This window comes from Lactuca serriola, chromosome 5 (genome assembly GCF_051521515.1).
Source record: "Lactuca serriola cultivar US96UC23 chromosome 5, Lser_US96UC23_V15, whole genome shotgun sequence".
NCBI lineage: Eukaryota > Viridiplantae > Streptophyta > Magnoliopsida > Asterales > Asteraceae > Lactuca > Lactuca serriola.
This window is the reverse complement of record NC_136412.1, coordinates 313,763,203-313,774,643: the sequence shown is the minus strand read 5'-3', so window position 1 is coordinate 313,774,643 and position 11,441 is coordinate 313,763,203. Positions and strand designations below refer to the sequence as shown.

Below are 11,441 nucleotides of genomic sequence, written 5' to 3'. Positions count from 1 at the left end.
ATGCCAGGAAAAGGAAATGCAGTTCTAAAAGGAGATTGCAAGGGTAAATGCCACCTGTCAACCATTAATGATAGTTTTGTGGAGACAAGGACACATCATTTCATGGTTAATGGAAAGCCGTTGTATTTTAATGGCTTTAACGCCTACTGGTTAATGTGTATGGCTTCTGATCCATCTACAAGGGTGAAGGTCACAGATGCATTTCAAGAATCTTCCAAGATAGGAATGAACCTGGTTAGGACATGGGCTTTTAGTGATGGTGGCAACAAACCCCTGCAAACCTCTCCCGGTTTTTACAATGAGGACATGTTTAAGGTAACTTTATCTATTATTTTAGCCTCTATTTTTTATTCAACATGATCTGTAAACATTAAAAAGTAATATCTTATCAACCATACGACAAATCGACACGGACATATTGAAATAAAAGTTAGTAATAATCAAGATCACAAACACTTTAACACCTCTGTTTTATGTTACTTGTGATAACCATCCACACATTTTCATTCCAGGGATTGGATTTTGTGATATCAGAAGCGAAAAAGTATGGGATTCACTTGATTCTCAGCTTGGTTAATAACTGGGATGATTTTGGAGGTAAAAAACAATATGTTCAGTGGGCAAGGGATCATGGGGGACAATACTTGAATAGTGATGATGATTTCTTTACTAACGTTGTAGTTAAAGGATATTATAAGAATCATTTGAAGGTATACATATGTTTGGGAAACAATGTTTCCATTATATCACAAAAATTTTCTACAACAGCTGTATGTGCATTTTGTCAAAAAATTTGAGCATGTTGCAAATACTGTTTTGCTACAGACCATTCTTACGAGACGCAACTCAATCACCGGGGTTGACTACAAGGATGATTCCACCATCTTTGCATGGGAGCTAATGAACGAACCCCGCTGCCAGTCTGATCTATCAGGGAAATTTCTACAGGTTCTTGTTTTCTCTGTTTTCTCACAGTTAAGTTGTTCATATGAGAAAATGCCCGAATCAATTATCTAGAAAGAAGGAAATCTTTTACTTTCAAATGATAGGAGTACATAGAGGAAACTGGTTTTTTATTAAACTATATGGTGCATAACCTATAACCATCGGTATCTCTTCTTTGTGCAGGAATGGATAGTAGAAATGGCAGCTGAAATAAAGTCCATTGATAAGAACCATCTTCTCGAAATCGGACTTGAAGGGTTTTATGGGGAATCAATGCCTGAAAAGAAGCAAAACAATCCGGGCTATGAAGTAGGGACCGACTTCATTACAAACAACGGCGTCAACAATGTGGATTTTGCTACAATCCATCTGTATCCCGACCAATGGTATGATCGAGTCTATACCGACATATAAACTCCATCACAATGCTTTTGTTCGTATATATACTTTGCATGTCACGCTAGCCAACACCCGAACGTAGTTAGCATCCTAAAAATGTTTCATGAAATGCATGTTTCTTATTTATAACTAAAACAATCTTTTATGTTATTTAATTTTATTGAATAACATATGTGGGTATTTCGATTTTTGACTTAGGGTTCCGGGAGCTAGCGATGAAGCTCGAGCTAAATTTGTTGAAAAATGGATTAATGCACATATTGAGGATTGTGATTCCATCTTGAGAAAACCTTTACTGATTGCAGAATTTGGCAAGTCCTCTTGGTCTTCAGGTTACACCGTAGAAGCAAGGGATGAGTACTTTGGTGGGATATTCAACACGGCCTATGAAAGTGCAAGAAACCGGGGGTCGTGTTCAGGTACAACTTTTTGGCAAGTCATGGCGGAAGGAATGGATAACTGGGGTGACGGGTACCAAGTTTTCTTTGACCAAAACCCTTCCACTGCTGCAATAATTGCCATACAGTCTCAAAGAATTTCATCACTCGACTCTTCAACCAACCTACAGTTCTCTCCCGTTGCTGTTGAAAAATAATTATGTTGGGTTCCTGAACAAATAATTATCCCTTTCGAGATAAAATGATATTTCTCTCTGCCGCGTTACTTACCTTTAGAAAATGTGAAGTTTAAATAGTGAAATGAAAATAAAGATAGAGCTAGCAACCATTTTGCATGAAACAAAATAGTTGCAGCCAGGGGCGAGTCCAGTTAAGCTTGGTAGGTCACTTGACCTACCTAATTTTAAACTTTTTATTATTAATTATATATAATAATGGTTTGTGACCTACCCTAATTCTTTTTAATGACCTAACTAATAAGTAATAAGAACGGAAATGCCACTCATTTTATATTTCACTTATTCGTTAGCCCAAAATTGAATTTTCTTGGCCTAATGCATTTAAAATTAAAAAAAAAAAAAAGGAAAAATAATTAAATAAAAAACCAAGAGTTTGTTCATTCCTATGCAAGTCACAGACGCAAGTAGGCAACAACCAACAAACCAACAGACGCCGATCAAGCAATCACTTCCGACGGCCTTTGAAACTGTTACAAGCCGGCGGCCGACGATCATCCCTTCCGCCACCGACCATGGTAGCGGTTCCAATAATCTAATTCTGTCACAACCCACAAGCTTCGATTTGGGAGGATTTGGAAAGAAAGAACAAAATGATTCATTTTCCTTCCGCATCTCTCCAACTCTGGAACACGAAAGAAAATTTTGTTTTCCTTTCTTTTCTCTTCTTTTATTCTTTTCTCTCATGACTTTCTTTTCTCTTCTCTTCTTTTCTTTTGTTAAACTCGGGGCGTTAATTTCCATTGTGTTTGATATTTTGATACATGGTTTGAAATAAGAAATTAATGGTTTATAATTAAGTAATTTATGTAATTTGAATTTGTTTGATACTTTGATAAAATGTTTGAAAATTGATACAGTGGTATTTATTTTTGATATTTTAACATAATTAGATATTTAGATTATCTTTGCAACTGATACTAGTTTTTTTATTTCTTTGAAATCAATTTTATTTATTTATTTATTTAGTTTGATACTTTGCAACAAAACATATACAATATTTTTTATTGTGATTTGTCAATTGTCCTTTGTTTAAAAAATTAGAATCAAGAATGTTATTGTTCAAGTTTTTTAAAAAAGGTAGATGAAAAATAGTAGATTAAGATAATGAGCAACATAAGCATATGATAGTTGATTTAAGTTCAGTTGATCCTATGGAATGACCATTTATGAAATTTTTATCATATGAATCTAAGAGTAAGGATAAGCATCGGAACCGCCCGGTCGGAACCAAACTTGGTTGAAAATAAGAACCGAACTGTCGGTTCTACCGGTTCTTAGAGGAACATATTTGCAAAAAGGTTTTCAGCACAGTTTGTAAAGACCTATGTACACAACAAAAAGAATGATAAAATTTTAAGTGATAGTTTTGTGTCATATATTGAAAAAATGTGTTTTAAAAAGTATTAGTAATGATACGATTATGAAGATATATTAAAATATAAGACTTCATCCGGTAGAATTGTAAAAAAAACAAAAAAAAAATTGCTTATACGACTCGACCTAGAACCGCAACTAGTATTTTTTGATTTTTTTTTATATTGGTTTTAATTAAATAGTGAACCAACCACGTGTATTTACGTTCTAGACTCGTCACTGGTTGCAGCCTATTAATAATGTTGTACCGAGGGTAAATTCAACTCAGTATTGTTGGACAAAGTGGGAAAATGGATGCATTTCCTTTTTTTCTATTAATATAGTAAAATAAGTGTGGGGGTTTTATGTGCTTTCTTAGCTTTGGTCTATCTTTTCTTAATGTTTTAAATACTTTGTTTATCATAAAACTCATCATTAATTGTATCATGTCCATCCATTATTAACAAATTCTTAGAATATTACGTAAAACACAAAATAATAAGGACGGTTTTATAATTAAAATCTATTTTCGTTTCTTTATGGTTTTTTTGTTATATCAGAATTGAATACCTTATCGCATAATTTATAAGGAACTAGCCAAGTTCTTAGCCTTGTGCTCATTTTGACATTTTATCAAAAACTTGGTTGAATTGTTATATGTAATTAAGAATATTTGTTATTTCGGTCGTTATCCCTAAAAGTTAATTAGTGAATATTTTAGATAAAATTGCAAAAATTGTCACTATGGTATGTTAAAAATTATTATTTTTGTCCAAAAAGTTTTGGACTAGCACCACCACCGGTCCAAAATTTTAATTTTATTAAGAGTTTGATCCAATTTGTTTTGATTTTTTTTCAAATCACTGGTTTTCCCTTATAAATTTCTTTTTCTATTTACTTCGTAATTTTATTATTTTTTATTTAAAATTAAGCAAAAAAAATACAACCTCATCCGTAATAACTCTATCCCAACCACATGCCTTTAGAAACACACACACATACTCTCTCTCTCTCTCTCTCTCCATTGTTGTCGGATCACCACCTTCTGTCAAACCACCACCACTTGTCAGACCAGTGTCGTTTGCCGGACCGCGCTGCTTGCCCGACCAACGTCGTCTACCGGACTATGCTGCTTACCAACCCACCCTAGTTACCGGAGACTTTTTTTTGCCAGACAATTCAAACCACCTCAGGAGACGTAGATTTGAATATCCAACGACGTAGATTTGAACCACTTCGTTTCCACCGTTAAGATCCGTCAAAAACCCTAAACTTTCGTCGCTATCTCACTCTCGCCTTCACCGATTTTGGGTTTGCAAACCGTAGCTCCAAGTTCTATGTCCATTGTTGTTCTCAGTTTAGATATGTTCTCCTAAGAAGGTGATGTGAAGATGGTGTTGGTGGCGTGTTGGCGTTAAAAATGACGGAGAATGAGAGAAATGAAGCCGGTGGCAAGCTAAGGTTTGCTGAGGAAGATGTTGGTGAGCTAGATCTGAACTCCGACGAAGGGTTTCTACATTGTCCTTCATCTTAACCTCATCGGCCCTTCGTCTTCTACAAACACATACAAACACAGGAGACTAGCAAGAGAAGGAAAGTGACGATGTCGCCACTCTAAAACTCATTTTCCAAGTTCTGGTGTGGTGGCGTTTTGATTCTCCGGCGACGATTTCCATCGATGGATATATATATATATATATATATATATATATATATATATATATATATATATATATATATATATATATATATATATATATAGAGAGAGAGAGAGAGAGAGAGAGAGGACAGTTCAAATAAAAACAGTAAATAATGTGAGAACATAAAAACACTTTTTTATGTTATTATTCTGCAATAAATTTTGTATTGATCACTTTATGTCATTATTCAGCAAAGAATAAATGAATAGTCAAAGGTTAAAATTAAAATTAGAATTTACTACAAAAATGCACATACATAAGTTTATAATATAATAATAACATTGTAATGAATATATGACTAATCTAAAGTTAATATTTATATTAGAATTACTTCAACAATACATATATACAAAACTAGGTTATAACCCGTGGGAATCACGGTTACAAAAATAATGAAATGTTTATAGGAAAAAGTCTTGTTAAATTAAATAAATTAATAATTAATATATTTATTAATTTTTATTTATGTAAAATTATAATCTTTGATTCATATAAATATGTGAAATTACTTTTTCAATATATATCACACAATTTATATTTGTGAATTAATGAAAAAAGTAATGAGCATTGGGACATCGGAACACTGGTTTAAAATTCTGAACATAAAAAAATGCTTAAAATGCTGTCAAAATTGGTTTAAAATGTTGTCAAAAGATGATTACAAAGCTGTCAAAAACTGCTTTAGAATGCTGTCAAAAACTAAAATTTTAATATTGTAAAAACATGATTAAAATGCTGTCAAGAAAATATAAATGTTCTAAATCATTAATTGAATCATCTACTAAACCATAAAATAATAATAATAATAATAATAAAAGCGACAAATCTCCTAAATGAAGTTTTATGCATCAGTGTTCTTGCTTTCATACTTGAACTAATGATCCAAAAGAACCATTTTTGCCAACCATACATTTATATCCCCTGTCTCACGTTAATTAAAAAAATCAAAAGTTTAATATCATAAACTACATAATAAAGAAATTTTTTTTCAAAGAGAGTATAAATTATAAAACATAATACCTCAAGCAGTAATATCTCGTGTCATCTGCATCCCAATCATAACTTAACAGAAAATACAAATTTTTATCATGTGGATATTAAAGTTTAGAATACAACACTCCTCTAAGATGTTAATGGTCTAGTCGCCTAACATATGACTTGATCATATAAAACTAATCAAAAGAATTAAAAACCAAAGAATCAAGAATCCAAGTCCACACCTAAAGGATACCTAAAAATAACCCTACATCATCCAAAACTCATATTGAAGAATCAAGAGTCAAGCATTAAAAACACAAGATTGCACAATGCTTGAATACACTTTAAAAAGAACATTAAAATTAGATCGAGCATTTGCTGGGCATAATGTAGAAGCATGAATTACAACACAGATTCTTCTCAAACGTAAAAAAATGATTATATACAAAAAAAAAAAAAAAAGGATTGACATACATGGTGTAATTGTTGGTGTTGTCATACTGTGAATTCAGAATTTTAACTTTATAACTTCATAATTGGCTTCCTGGTATGCAGAACAATACATGTGCATACTCAAATATGATATTACACTATAAAAATTAGAATCACACCTAATGCGCTTTCAAGTATCACAACTTAAACATACAAATGAGCAATTAATGTGGCATTTCATTGAGCATATAGTGTGAAAGTCAGAATAATCTAGTTTACAAAGCCTATACCATGCACTTTTGTACTATTAAAACATAAGATCTTAATTTAGTATATAGATGGTTCATTAATAGATACCCGATTGATGCAGAAGCACTTTGATTGGAGGGCAACTCTATTAGAGGATGTTGAAGTGCTGATGGATTTAAGAACCAAAACATACCTTAAATCGCTGCTCCCAATAGCAAACCATCTAGTCCTATCAATCAATAGGAAGGAAGCCAGAGGGTGTAACCGCAAGCCATTAAGAATAGGAACAACTACACTTAAACCATAAATTAGTACAAAAATATATGTATCTGTGTAAAGGCATTAGAGATTTCTATGAGGTGCAGCTCTAATAGAAAATTTGAGAGTGATGAGAAGAGACCATCAGTGCGTATATTATGTGATAATCATTATCAAGTTACCAAAATCCCAATAATTACATCCCTGATTTAACGGGATTACAATAAATTGGATTATAAACGAAGATAATAAAGGTTTAGGTTTGGCAGGAAAAAGTTTTTGGGAAGGCTAATGAACTGCTACGTGGCGAATTGGCTGATATAGTGACAAGTGGCATGTAGTAGCTACTCTTTTATTAAGTAGGTAGATTCATTACAGAATAATAACATAAACATAGTATTTTTACGTTCTCATACTATTTACTGTTTTTATTTGAACTTAATTCTCTGTGTGTGTGTGTGTATATATATATATATATATATATATATATATATATATATATATATATATAGAGAGAGAGAGAGAGAGAGAGAGAGTGTGTGTGTGTGTTAGGTTCAAATGTTTTCATTATCTATTATGTGCATGTATGATTGATTCTAGACCAATCATTTTAATTATTTTAATAAAGTAATTAATGTATATTAAATGCTAAAGATGTATTAGTTTAGGTTTTTTGTTATTATTATTATTTTTTTGTTTTTTTTAATTATGGAAAGTGTAAAATAAATAAAAAAAAATTAAAAAATGAATAGTAAAACCATCATATGAATTTTTTTTAAAGAAAAAATTATAGATCACACTCATAACAAAATCAAAGTTTTACACAGATGGTGCTATTCCAAAAAAATTTGGACCTAAATGATAATTTTCGACAAACATGACAATTTTTGCAATTTTGTCAATATTTTATTATTATTGGACTAAATTTAGAAAAAATCCTTGTGGTTTATCGAATATTGCAATGTTAGTCCAACTTTTCAATTTGTATCAATTTCATCCCAGTGTTTTTCAATTTTTGCACAACCTCCGCGGCACTCACGTTGTCTAAATTTGTTTGTTAAAGGAGAGCACATGATTTTCACATGAAGATATTTTGGTCCAGCCTTGTTTCTCACTTTTTAAGGTTTATGTTGATGACATATATTTGCATTACTTACCCCTTAATGATGGTAAACAAAACCCAAAAAAACCCTTTTATCTCTTTCATTAACTCAAAAGTCTCATGAACCCTAACTAGTTCATGCTTCTATGAAGTCACAATTGTTGATGGTCTACCACAACCACCAAACACCATCTTCTTCGATGCTGCAAACTATCCCTCACCACCATCCAAAATCTTGTCCACCAATGCTCAAGTTAAAAATTCACATCACATAAATCAAAGATAAGAACCACGATGTGGGTACCAAATCAAGGTTCAAAAATGTTTTTTTTTTGCTTCCACACTAATTGATTCCTCAACTATAAGAATCAAGAGGAAGAAGAACCAGGATCTCAAAGGTCCATCTTTACATCCATATGTGTTTAAATTCAAATTCTTCAAAGATAAGAACCAAGATCCAGATCCCAAAGGATAATATAATAGACTCCATTGAACATTTAATGACAAAGCAAACACATGATTAAAAAAAAAAGACATTGGTTTCAATTTCATACAGACTTGCTCTTGGAATACGCCTCCCAACCTTGAACTCGGTATTCCCGAGCTGCATCAACAGGATTAGCAGCCTTTATGATCCCACGCCCCACAATTATAATATCACTACCTCTTTCACAAATTACCTACAAAAAAGATAAACATGTAGGCAGATTGCTATTATCATAATGTGTAAGAATTTAAAATTAGTTTGTTAGAAGAAGAGTTACAGAATTGGGGGTGTTGTATTGTTGGCCTAAAGCATCGCCTCCTTTAACCAACTGAACTCCCGGGGTTGCATGAATGAAAGATGGATTCGGGCAGGCTGACCATGATGCCGGGTTGACCGAGATAAAACCCACCACAAAATCGGAATGTTGTTCCGCTATTTTCACTGCTGCAGCTGTGTAATCACCAGTGGCAAAGTTTCCAGCAGAGCTCATTTCTGCAAGAAGTAGTAACCCCCTTCCATGAGGCAAACCCTGTGGGGAAAAAATATTAGATAGTTTAAGGACCTAAGACGTACGATTAGAAAGTTCAGGGACCTGGATGGGACAAATGGAATAGTTTGTTGCCTTTTTAATGTAAGATGCAAACCTTTAATTTCAAGCCGTCGACAATTCCTGGACCTGATATAATGTGACAATTCACGATATCTGCCCATTCCAATATTCGAAAAATACCCCTGCAAACAAAATAAAATAACAAGGGCATTCACGTCTTTTGCACAGATAAGAGATATAAGTATGTTGCTAATTGCTATTGCTAGCATTTAACCCAAAATACAAACACTATGGTTTTGATTTCTAGAGGATGTGACTAACTTACCCTTCATATTGCATTGTTACTGTGTTGCCAATGTCAGCAAATTTACGATCTTCAAAAATGAGAAAATTGTGTTTGTCTGCAATCTTCATAAGACAATTAATCAATTTGAAAACCAAAAGTTAGCATTCTTGCAAAATTTAAAGCTCAAGAGCTTTTTAGGGTTTAGAGATCATACTGAACGAAGCTTTGATCCAAAATCTGGGGTGAAATCAGGAAGAATGTCCACATGGGTTTTTAGCATACAGATCTCGGGTCCAATCTGTATAAATCAATAAACAAACAATTTAACCCATAAAATCAACAACACAAGTACAAATCTGTTTTCATGTGTCATTTGTGGTCTTTCACATTCAAGATTATACATATCTAGTTCATTTTAGTTGATTCAAATTTTAGTTTGTATGTTTTGAGTTAATTTACTTATGTAGTTATATTTTAAAGTATTAAGTATTTCATATAAAATTTAATTGTGTTGTAAAATGTTAATGTAATATTTTAATTTAATAAAACGATTGTTTTAACAATAAATTGAAAATAAATTATATACAGATGACTTGTTTAATAATATAACTTCCAAAAGTTATCCTAACAAAAACATGCAAGACAATTTCATAAAATAGAGCAGGTATATTTGAAAATCAAAATAAGTTAGAAAAAAGCTATAATACTTTTTGGTGTAAAAAGTAGTGTAGTCAGAGATCAATGTCACAAATCTTTAAAATAAAATCTGAAAATATATAATTTCAGCCAAAAAATCAACATTATAACTAATTTATGTAGTTGCAATCTCATGTTGACATGAAGGAATTGGGATGATTTCTGACCTTATCAGCAATGGCCAACAACTCAGAAGCAGTTGATACATCAGCAGATAAACACAAATTGCTTTCTTTCTTCACCATGATTTCAAACAATCTCTTCCCAGTTGGATTCTTAGCCAACTTAGCTCGATCGTCATACGGGATCCTGACCTTAACGGAAGTATCCTTAGCAACCACCGGAGCAACCTTCTTGTTCTCTTCTAAAAACTTAAGCACTATAGCCTCCGTCTCCTCGGAAACCCTACCTTTCTCCTTCAAAACCCTAACCATGTCTGTAAGCTTCACCATTGAGTGAAGCGTAATCCCATTAGCCGCAAGGTTTTCTCTCCCACCCTGTTCCCTGTCAATCAGAACCACAGCGTCATTAACCTTAAGCCCGGCGGCACGCAATGGCGCCGCCGTCTCGAGAACCGAAGTTCCACTTGTGACTAAGTCTTCAACAACTAAACAAATCTGATTGGGTTGGAAAGCGCCCTCGATGACTTTTGAAGTACCGTAATCCTTGATTTCTTTGCGGCGCATGAGCATTGGGACATCGGAAGAAGTGGATATGACGGTGGCAATGGGGAGGGCGGTGTAAGGGACGCCGCAGATGACGTCGTAGGCGGCGGAAGCAGGGAGGGTGGAGATAATGGTTTCGGAAATGAGGCGAAGGAGTTTAGGGTATGAGACGATGAGGCGGAGGTCGATGTATATCGGTGAAAAGATGCCGGATTTCAACTTGAAGTTTCCAAATTTCACGGCGGATATCTCGTGTAGTTGAAGGATGAGCGACTCCATTGTTGACGATGATGATGGAGAAGACATATTTCTGCTTTAGGCAAATGTGCGTTTGCTTTGCTTTGGTGGTGCTTAATGGTTATGCGGCGTTAATGGAGGGTTGCTTTATAAGAAAAATGACATCGACGGCATCGACTGCAGTAGTGCAGTTGCACTTTTCAAAAAGCCGCGTTGCGTTAGGGATTCCTGTCTAATTTTTTCAAGTTATTATGGAAAATAATACCAATTATCCTAACATTTAGAGAAATTAACAAATTAAGCTCACATATTTATATTTTTACTTTTATTTTTATGGAAAATAATGCCAATTATCCTAACATTTAGAGAAATTAACAAATTAAGCTCACATATTTATTTTTACTTTTATTTTTTAAGATTATTATTTTGAGAAGGCGATTCGGTATTCCTTATATATGTTTTGGGCC

General features: G+C 33.3%; 2 protein-coding genes across 2 annotated transcripts; one reads left to right on the top strand and one right to left on the bottom strand.

Annotated features, from left to right (window-relative positions):
- LOC145050789 (mannan endo-1,4-beta-mannosidase 4-like) lies at window positions 1-2,084 on the top strand. The gene is made up of 5 exons (XM_078998983.1): window positions 1-315; window positions 513-710; window positions 826-948; window positions 1,129-1,331; window positions 1,543-2,084. The coding sequence occupies exons 1-5, from the start codon at window positions 1-3 to the stop codon at window positions 1,937-1,939; spliced, it is 1,236 nt and encodes a 411-aa protein (XP_078855109.1). The 3' UTR covers window positions 1,940-2,084.
- A 6,266-nt stretch (window positions 2,085-8,350) lies between these two features.
- LOC145054990 (uridine 5'-monophosphate synthase / UMP synthase (PYRE-F) (UMPS)) lies at window positions 8,351-11,188 on the bottom strand. Its single transcript, XM_079003271.1, has 6 exons — window positions 10,240-11,188; window positions 9,591-9,674; window positions 9,416-9,498; window positions 9,185-9,272; window positions 8,818-9,069; window positions 8,351-8,733 (listed from the first exon to the last, which is right to left on the bottom strand). The coding sequence occupies exons 1-6, from the start codon at window positions 11,041-11,043 to the stop codon at window positions 8,602-8,604; spliced, it is 1,443 nt and encodes a 480-aa protein (XP_078859397.1). The 5' UTR covers window positions 11,044-11,188; the 3' UTR covers window positions 8,351-8,601.
- Window positions 11,189-11,441: the final 253 nt, after the last annotated feature.

Excerpts from the sequence above, each read along its gene's own strand:
- LOC145050789 (XM_078998983.1), top strand. The coding sequence starts at position 1 with ATGCCAGGAAAAGGAAATGCAGTTCTAAAAGGAGATTGCAAGGGTAAA. Across the intron at positions 711-825 it reads ATTATAAGAATCATTTGAAG|ACCATTCTTACGAGACGCAA; the intron begins GTATACATATGT and ends GTTTTGCTACAG. Across the intron at positions 949-1,128 it reads TATCAGGGAAATTTCTACAG|GAATGGATAGTAGAAATGGC; the intron begins GTTCTTGTTTTC and ends TTCTTTGTGCAG.
- LOC145054990 (XM_079003271.1), bottom strand. The coding sequence starts at position 11,043 with ATGTCTTCTCCATCATCATCGTCAACAATGGAGTCGCTCATCCTTCAA. Across the intron at positions 9,499-9,590 it reads TTGGATCAAAGCTTCGTTCA|ATTGCAGACAAACACAATTT; the intron begins GTATGATCTCTA and ends TGTCTTATGAAG. Across the intron at positions 9,273-9,415 it reads GTAACAATGCAATATGAAGG|GGGTATTTTTCGAATATTGG; the intron begins GTAAGTTAGTCA and ends TTTTGTTTGCAG.